The 9997-nt window shown below is 46.4% G+C and overlaps 1 protein-coding gene across 1 annotated transcript; it reads left to right on the top strand.

Annotated features, from left to right (window-relative positions):
* The first annotated feature begins 5190 nt into the window (after nt 1-5190).
* On the top strand, nt 5191-6607 carry LOC123048203 (uncharacterized). Its single transcript, XM_044471351.1, has 2 exons — nt 5191-5955; nt 6062-6607. The coding sequence occupies exons 1-2, from the start codon at nt 5785-5787 to the stop codon at nt 6410-6412; spliced, it is 522 nt and encodes a 173-aa protein (XP_044327286.1). The 5' UTR covers nt 5191-5784; the 3' UTR covers nt 6413-6607.
* The last annotated feature ends 3390 nt before the right edge of the window (nt 6608-9997 follow it).

Here is a 9997-nt window from a genome sequence, read left to right as displayed (position 1 = left end):
GAGACTCTTAGCAAGATATAAACTGCTCCAGGCAGCCTGTTTTGTTTAAACAAAGAATCGCTGGACGACTGGGTGGGTGGGTGAGTGGGTTGGTGGCTGGGAGACCTGGACCTGGAGCAGTCAACTTTTCAAGCAGCATGGAAAAGAATGGACTGACCAGTATTTGACTATCTGTAATATTCATGGTAGGTCCAAATCCATTATTGTACCGTTCAGAAATGATATCTAATCATCTTTGCACTGTCTTTTGTTGGACTCCATTTACATATTACACACGTGGGAATTTGCTTGGTTTTTTTCCAGAGGAACTTCAGTGGAGAAGCAGGGCACAAGTCATCGTAAGTAAATGATATGTGCCTCTTTTTTGTATCATCGTCAGTGATGAAGAGAACCACAGCTCCATGCTTCAGTAATCTTTCAGAGCTACAGTAGCTCTTTTGGTTTCTTCAGAACCCAATCAGTCTCGCCGTGGTCCACTTTATGCCAGTTCAGTCTTTAACCGAAAGCGTGCAAACAGGGCACACCACTGATCGGTTGTTCCATGTGGTTCTTAATAATCAATTTGTCTTTTTGGATTCCTTAGATATTTTACATATGACACACCTCATTTCCCATATTTTACATATGACACACCTCATCCTCCGGAACAAACAGAGAGGTGAGGTAATATTTATTTTGGCCTTTATGAATCTCATCATCTATTTTGAACAGTTTGTTGCGCCATCTTATTGATTATTTACCGATTCATTTTGTCTGCATCTATTATAGGTGCATGCATTGAATTTTCGATTGCCTTTGCTTAGCGGATATATGTACAAACAATTCAGAGTCATTGCTTATGATCCATGATGCCACAAGTAAAAATAAAAGGAAATAGAAATCAATGCATGAATAATCACAGAAGCAATTCAAAGTCATTGCCTAATGCATATGATACACAATTTTTTTTCCCAAGTGGAGCCGCCCCGCCCAGTACGCGGTATCCCATCCAGGGAAAAATGTTTCAACGAAATTTCCGAAATTTCGGAATTTTCAGTGGGCCCCGAGTTTTTGGTATACCGGCCAAAAGTCTCGGTTCGGCCACATTTTAAGCCCAGCCCAGAAGCCCGCTCCTAGGAGCCCATACGTGTCTCCCGTTCGTGGCTTCGTGCGGTTCCCACTTCCCGTGACTTCCGTTTGGGAGTGTTCCATTACCCGCTTTCTCGTAGTCTCTGTTTCAAGAAAATCGCACGGCGGCGGCGGATTCTGGCGACTGGCGACGGCACAAGATGTCAGGGGCGAAGATGAATTTGCCCCTCAGTGCGGCAGCTGGTGCTGGGGGCGCCGATGCTCAGGCCAATGGCCTGAATGGCGCGGGCGCCGTGGGAGAAGGGGCAACATAGGCGGCTGCTGGTGCAGGGTCTGCAGCTGTTCCTGCTGGAAGAGGTGAGCAACGTATACATCAGTAGTATATGCAATCGATTTCAACTACAGTTCACGGTATACTCTAGTACATGAGTAGATTAGATTAGTTGCTTGTACATGAGTAGATTAGATTACATCAGTAGTACCTTACGGTACTGCTCTAGACTCTAGCACTAGATTAGCTTGCTTCCACCACTCATACTCATTAGTCTCTGCGTAATAACAATGAGAAGTTGGCGTTTTCTCATGGCCAATTTAGTATGCACGAACAAAGGCAATATAATTTGGAGATCCATTGTTGGAGTAAAAAGATAGAAAGAAAAGTTACCTCATGAATCATGCTTAGCATATAGAAAGGTCATTATAAAGAATCCATATGTTCGAAACTGTAACTCTAGAATTCTAAAATTCTGAAACTCGGAAGTGACCCGAGGATGACGGTCGCTCTCGTTCCCCACCTACCGCGCCCACCCTCACCACACCCACCGTCGCCACCACTTTCCCGCGCCGCCACCGCCGCCCCCATGGCCGTCGCCGCAGTCGCCACCCTCTATCCACCAGTAGGCGCGCGCCAGCCTGCTCCACATGGCTGGGGCGGTCAGATCCATTGGGGTGCGGAGGCGGTGAGAGGAGTGGATTCGAGTCCCTCTTCCCTTCGTCTACCAAGCATTCCCAGATCTGTTGAAGCCAATCACGCTCGTCTCGCCGGAGGAGCTCGCGGAGAAGGGGGGGGGGGGGGGGGGGCGCTGGAGGGAGCGCGCGATCCGGATCCGCGACGATGTGCTCTCCTGGACTCACTACATCAGGGAGTGGAAGGAGGCCGCGGGGGACGCGAAATTAGTTCGTGGCAGGTATGCTCAAATCTGCAAGGGCCACGCTAACTGCGAGCTACTGAATTTGGCATGGCGAATCTACTTCGAGAGCACGAGGGAGGAGAAGAGGAGAATGTCACATCCATCGGAGCCTCCAACCGCATTCGTTGCCTGGGCGAGGAGGGAGGCATGCTCAGGGGATCGGGATCGAGTGTCGCGCTGGGAATGCATCACCGGGGTGATGCTCAACCGCGTGCCATTGGATCCAGAGCCGGTAGATCTGCTGCCATTCCTGTTCTCGGCAGTGGCATTGGACTAGGTGATCTCCTGGGGACTGCTTCTGTTGAGGCCAAAAGTAGAGAGACAGGGGATGATTTTGCTCACCTTTCTGCTAACACATGGAAAAGAATGAGCTCCGTGGATTGCTCACCAGGTTTCTCTGCTTACCACCGCCTTCACAAGTGCAATCACAACATGCTTGAGACTCGTGTTCCTGCATCTCTCAGCAATCCCGTTCGTGGCGTATAGAGTGATCCTGGAGATGCAGATATGAATTTTCAGAGGATCAGAGGGATTGATCAGGAAACCAACAACGTTGTTGAAACAAGTCAGCTTCCAAAGGACTCCACTGCTGATTCCTCTCCGCGTGAAGATGCTAGCTCTGAGGCGGATATGGGTTTGCCTCACAAACATCCCAGCGAAGATCCTACGATACTGGTCATGCAGTATTCAGGAGGATTTCGTTTTCTTCAGAGGAGCAGGCACACTCAATTCAGAAAAGGAGGGTAGGTGACGAGGACGCCACCTTGGCCTCACATGTGCCCAGCTGCCATGGTGACCAGGCAGAGGAGTTTCACCATCAGCTCTGGGTGGATATAAATACCTCTCCTGTGGAAAACCCTAGCTCCACCAACCTTTCCTCGCCCCCTCCCCCTCAAGCCCCCGCCGCCGCTGCTACCACCGCCCTGCCTCCCGAGATGCCCGAGAGTGGGCGCGGCCGTGGCCGCAGCAGGAATAAATGAGGAAGTGGAGAGAATAATAGCAACAATTCATGGCATCAAGATCTGGCAATGATGCCGCCACCGCTCAACGCTCACCCGCCGCAGTTCTTTGGTTTTGGGTACCAGGGGCCGCCTCCCCCATGGAGTTTCCCAGGTCAGTACCCACCACCCTACCAGCAACAGCAATGGGCAGGGCCTCCCCCACAATGGTTTGGCCCAGCCCCCCCGCAGCAAAATCATCAGCAAGGGTAGCTTGCAGCAAGTGGAACATCTGAGACAGGTGACCACTCTTCCGGTTCCCAGGGTGGAGGTGGAACTCAGACCAATAATTCTCAGAGAAAAAGGAATGAAGCAACTCCTAAGGTCCCCCCACCCCCACCACAGCTTCCGGCTTGATGTCTTATGCGCCTATGATCAGCTACAGTTGTGGTGATCCAGGACACCATGTACACAAGTGTGAGAGCGCCAAATCCTGCTTCATCTGCAAAATGATCACTCACAAAGTAGACTCTTGCCCGGTTAGGAAAAAAGCTCATACCTGTGCTAGATATGTTGGAAGTGCAGCACCTGGCCTGGGGTTCTATCATCTTGACACTCCTGGCGACAATGCACAACACCAAGGACATTGTCTTGGTTGAATCTAGGGAGGTTGCCGTCACCACTGGTGGAGGCCGCCGGCGCCTGCAGGGGCTGGATGGGGGGGGGGGGGGGGGGGGGGTAAGGGGCGATGGGGAAGACAAAAATGGCCCCGCCGCCGCCATCCTGGGGCCCGACGCGGCTTGGCCGTTCGGCACTCCGGCGGCGGCGACGCAGGGGGTGGACGGGAGGAGCAATTTGCTCCTTTGGTTCTTCCTAACCAGTGTGGCTTATTTTGTGCTAGTTCGGTGTTTAATCAAAAACGGTTGCATTTTGTGCCATCTACAGAGTTCAGGCTTGACCTTATATTGATCTCCAATATGCTGAAAAATGGAGAGGGATTTTCGTCCAATCCAACTTAGATAGTTGACCAACTTAGTTTTGTTTCCTATTGGAAACAATAGTCTCCATGGAGAAATTAAGTGGCCTCTGCCAAAGAAGTCTCACATGGACTCTTTGCAAAATGGAAAAGTCTGCAATGATGATTGACTGCGACAAGTATACTTGTGTAAATTTCCAAACATCTGACAAATCTGACAAATTGACAAATTGCGACAAGTATACATTTTCTTCTTTGGTTTCTTTAGTACCCAATCAATCTCAATCTGGCTTATTTTGTGCTACTAGTTTAGTATTTAGTCAAAGATTGCTGCACCTTGCTCCTTCCTGGAAGGCAGAGAGCATAGCAACAAAAAAGAAAATCTAATAAGAGGGATCCATGTGCTAATTGCTCTATTTGTAGTCCAGTCTATAATATGCAGGTTAGCTAGATACATGACGTTTGTGTCTCTTCGTGCTTTAACATTTAGGAAGTTAAGTTGTTGCGTCGAACTAATATTGAATTCTAATGCTGTTTTAAATTTCTTTCCCATTTTTGGCCAACTGAGATCACAGATCAATTCAGATAGTGTCAAATAAATCTAATGTTGATTCATTCATTTTCCTCACGGGAGTTTGAATCTGTGCGCACAAGTAAATCTGTTAGTAGAAGTCACACTGGGGTTGACCTCAGATTGAGAAAGCAGAGATTCTATTCTTCGTTTCTTCTACAATTGATATATGCTGGAATTTTATCTATTTATGGGCCAGCCCAATAGTACTTTCAGAAATTCCTAATAAATCCTAAAAGCCCACGCAGCCCATTCGTGCAAGGCAAGAGGTGAAACTAAAGTTTAGTCTCATATTGCTAGTTTGGTGGGAGTTGGACCTCCTTATAAGGGAGGATGTTTTCCCACATGTATGAGCATGAGAACAAGAGGGCCATTCACGCGCGCTCCTCCTCCGCCGCCCGCCTCGCCACGACGCGTCGTGGGTTGCGGGAACGAGCCGATGTCTAAATTTTTGCCACGCACTACGGGTATACGAAAGGTCACTCGAGAGCTGAATTTTTTTTTCTGTAGTGGATACTGAATACGAACGCTGCACCCTTCGGCTACTGCCTGTTTGTTTCGTCTCCCTCGTTCCCTTCAGCTTCCGGCGCAGTCTCTCGCCTCCTTCTCTTGCACCTATAAAAGGGAGGTCGCTCCTCTCAGAGAGACGCATCAGAAGACTCTCACTACTACAAATACTAGCATTAACGATGGTGCCCAAAAACTCTTGGTCGTTGAACCCCCGAGTGGACTCCCCGCGTGGTGGAAACCTATCTACATAATACGTTCAACAACCACGGGTCTGCCCGTCGCTACATGACCGGTCGTTACTGTTGTGATATGGTTTGCATGTACGTACAACTCTTAACAAACTTACTCTCCTTGCGCTCAAAAAGAAAAAGAAAAAAATCTCCTCTCCGTTATCTCTCTCCCGCTACATCCCAACTAATGTTGGCGGGTTCTCAAAATATTGGCGCTAAATCTCTCCAGCCCCAACTAATCTAATTTGCTCCTAATCCTATTAGTTAGTCCTCCCGATCCATATTTTTGCACAAATTCCCGATGGAAGTCTGCATGGTCGTTCATGCCCCTGCATCTCCGTCCGGCGCCTCTGCTGAACCACAAAACTCCCCCGGCCACCGCGATTCCTCCCCAAAATGCTCGGTAGAGATGCACTTGATGGAGCAACCAGATTCCATGGTTGAGTTTGCTCACCATACTACGGATGAAGAGGTACATGACTTAATCATTAATTCATCTCTAGATTCAATATAGTTCAATATATCCTGAGGTAAAAGAAGAATTGATTGTTGATTTTGCTCCTGATTCGAACAACAAGAACGTGCAAGGCGACAACATGGTTGAGTTTGTTCCAGATACAATTAATCAGGAGGTAGAAGAGTCTCCTGATGAAGAACGGAGCAGCGATGTCTCAATAACCGATGTCGATGAAGACTCTATTGAGTACCTGCGTAGGCAAGTTGTCGAAGACTCCGAGGAAGAAGACAAGCAAGAGGAAGTATACCAGAAGGTCCGGAAGGAATTTAATGAAAGACGTGCTAGTGATGCTGCATTGAGGAGGGAAGCAAGAGCCAGGAATGCATCTAGGCATAAGAGTAATCTGAACAAAATACGTAGAGACTTTTTGCGAATTTATATTCCTGACTACTACAAGATGGTGGAAAAATAAATATTGTTTGCTAGAGAACAGTATTATTGTTAGTTTTTCAGTTTGGCTCATCGGCAGCAGAATTCAGGATTAGTGCCTTTTATTTGTAACATTTGTTCTTGTCATTCATATGTCAGGCTATGAACAAGCGACTGACTTTTAAATATTTTCCTATCCGTAAATGGATCTTCATATCCCCTGACATTGTATTATACAGTACGGACATATGAATGGGCTTAGAAATAGGCACTGTATTTTGGTGATGTGATGGACAGGTGCTTCACCGATGAATGTGATCTGCAGCAGTACCTTCAGATCATCAGGCACTTTGGACGCCAAAGCATCACCATGTGTAGCTTAAACCTGATTGTAGTCAAACAATTCCTATTGCAATGTGAAGTGACTGTGGCAGATCGGCTGCAACTTACTGCAAGTTAAGTGCAGGTGTGCCCTGCGTGTACATGTTGGCGAAGCTAATTTCAGTCTTTTTCTTGCATTTGTTGCAGCAAAAGCAAGTCGGTTGCTTGCAGTGCTGAGAAACTTATAAAAATAGGAGTTGTACCATTCATTGCTTGGCATAGTCGATGTAAGAGAAAAGAAAAGAGAAAAAGGAATCCATTGTGTCAAAATTGTGTGCTTCTCTATCTAAAACTGAACCAGTCAGTTTTTCCCCTGTTTCGTATGTGTCAAAGTACACTGAAACCACCACGCCTGCGTTCTTTATTTTCAACCTATGAACAGAATTTGTGCTTGATTCAATTGGTTTCAAAAAGTATAGCTGCAACTGCAAGTACAGGGAGGTAGAGTCCACCGTGCCTGTCGAAAGTTGAAATCCTCAGGGTTTTTTTTAAGACCTAATCCTCAGGTTTTGTAGCACAAACATAGGAAATAAAGATTTTTGGTTCTCGAGTAAAGAGAGCGGGGCGGCTGAATCTTTTTTGGCGCAAACTGCTGGCAATTTCGACTAGATAACTCTCCGCAACAGGGAATAACTATTTAATCTGTTAGGATCTCATCTCCCTGCGCCTCTTTCTCCTCGCCTCCCCTGCCCTGCTCATTTCGACACCTCCATAGTCCATAGATCGCATCTCCTCCCTTGTGTTCTACGCCTCTCCACGCTGCGGGTCGCACCTCGCCAGTCACCTCGACTCCGGCGCATACGCGATGCTACCTGCACGTCGCCGGTAGCCTCGACCCGGTACGCCCGCGCTGCCGCCAGCACAGCGCCGGTCGCCTGGACCCCCGGCGCGCCCGGGCTGCCGCCTCCACGTCGCTGGTTAGCCTCGACCCCGGTGCGCCCGCGCTGCCGCCTGCACATCACCGATCGCCAACGCAACTCCGCTGCAGCTTGGTTCGTATTCCTCCTTGCTCTGTTTTTTCGTATTCCTCCTTGCTCTGTTTTTTCTCTTGTGGAACCTTGATGCACTGTTGCTGATCCTGATTACAAAATATGTAGGTAGAATTCGTTTGCTTATTACGATTTAGAATTTTGTTATGCCATGTTCAGTACAATCCATTCATCTATAGATCATACACAATATGATTTATTTTATAGTCTGATATGTCTTACATCGAATAACATAAATGCAGGATAACTACGTACTAAAACAGTAATATATATTAGGAGATGGCTCCAAGTAAGATATGGATGAGACTAGTGGATGAGCGATTAGATGATGAATACTTAGAAGGGTTAGAGAATTTCCTTGACTATGCATTCAGCCACGCAGGCAGGGAGAATGAAATTCGATGTCCATGCATCAAATGCTGCAACACATACTCTCATCCTCGTGCATTGGTTTCTTCTCACCTGAAAGTGTATGGAATTCTGAGAAATTATACCTTTTGGTACCATCATGGTGAAGTTGCGAGGGAACCTCAAACAGTTTCTGAAGGTCAAGGCGATGAAGAAATGCAAGAAGAGAGTGCAGATGGATATGACCCAATGCAAGATTTGTTGCATGATCTGTTTCCTCAAAATAATAATCCAACTGAGCAAACAACGACACCACCATCTAACGAAGAGGAACCAAATAATGAAGCAGCAAAGTTTTATAAATTGCTTGACAACTACAACCAGCCACTTTATGAAGGTTCTAGTACCACTAAATTATCTGCACTAGTTAACTTGCTTCACATTAAGAATTTGGGAAAGTGGAGCAAATTCTTATTATGAAGTGAAAAAAACTATTCAGGAACTAGGACTGAGTTATAGGAAAATTGATGCTTGCACGAATCATTGCATGCTCTACTGGAAAGAAGATATAAATGCGGAGTCGTGCAAGGTGTGTGGAGCATCTAGATGGAAAGAAGACAAGCGCACAGGCACCACTCTGCACTCGACAAAAGGGAAGTAGATTCCACAAAAAACAATGCGGTATTTTCCCTTAAAGCCAAGGCTGCAAAGGATGTTCATGTGCCACAAAACTGCTGAATCCTTTAGGTGGCATGCGGAGGGCAGGGTAGATGATGGTGTCATTAGATGCCCTGCTGACTCGAAAGCTTGGAAATATTTTGATGCAAAAAACATCCCATTTGCAAAAGAAATTCGCAATATTAGGTTTTGTCTCTCTTCTGATGGTTTCCAACCATATAAAACAATGCGAACATCTCATAGCATCTGGCCCGTATTCCTTGTTCCCATAAATTTGCCGCCATGGATGTGCATGAAACAAGAAAATGTTGATGTTGTCCATGTTGATTCCAGGGCCTGATGGTCCTGGTGATGCAATTGATATTTATCTGCAACCACTTGTAGAGGAACTTATTGAACTATGGAACGAGGGTGTTGACACTTATGATGCATCAACGAAAACAAGTTTCACACTGCGTGCAGCACTTCTGTGGATGGTCCATGACTTCCCTGGTTATGCCAACCTCTCTGGATATAGCACAAAAGGAAAATTGGCTTGTCCGGTATGCCACAGTGGGACTTGTTCATTAAGGCTTAAAAATGGTGGGAAGTTCTGTTACATGGGTCATCGACGCTTTCTTCATAAAAACCATAGGTGGAGGAAAGATAAAAAATCTTTTGATGGTACCATAGAAACCAGAGAACCACCAACACCCTTAACAGGACAAAATGTGATGGACCAAGTGGCTGATCTAGAGGGGATTATCTTGTCTAAGGATGCAAGTAAGAAGACAAAGGTGTCCCACGATGAGAGAGGAGATAGCTGGAACAAAAGAAGTATATTTTGTAATTTGCCATATTTCAAAACTCTCTTGTTGTGCCATAACCTTGATGTCATGCATATAGAAAAGAATATATGTGATAGCATCATGGCAACAATTATGGATGTCAAAGGTAAAACGAAGGATAACATAAATTCTCGGCGCGATTTGCAACTAATGAAAATAAGGCCAGGTATGCATCCGGACAAGGAAGGGGACAAGCCTACTTTTCCATCTGCGCCTTTCACTTTGCTTCCACCCAATAAGATTTTGTTCCTTCGGTTTTTTAAGGACCTCGAAGTTCCAGCTGGATTTTGTTCAAACCTTGGCTGCGGCACTAATATGAAAGAGAAAAAAAATTCAGGACTGAAGAGCCACGACTGCCATGTTATGCTAAATCATTTACTTCCTCTTGCACTGCGTGGACTTGTT

Source organism: Triticum aestivum, chromosome 2D (genome assembly GCF_018294505.1).
Source record: "Triticum aestivum cultivar Chinese Spring chromosome 2D, IWGSC CS RefSeq v2.1, whole genome shotgun sequence".
NCBI classification, from domain to species: domain Eukaryota; kingdom Viridiplantae; phylum Streptophyta; class Magnoliopsida; order Poales; family Poaceae; genus Triticum; species Triticum aestivum.
Note: the sequence above shows the minus strand (reverse complement) of the source record. Positions and strands in the feature narration are given on the sequence as shown.

Excerpts from the sequence above, each read along its gene's own strand:
- LOC123048203 (XM_044471351.1), top strand. The coding sequence starts at position 5,785 with ATGGAAGTCTGCATGGTCGTTCATGCCCCTGCATCTCCGTCCGGCGCC. Across the intron at positions 5,956-6,061 it reads ACCATACTACGGATGAAGAG|AACGTGCAAGGCGACAACAT; the intron begins GTACATGACTTA and ends TCGAACAACAAG.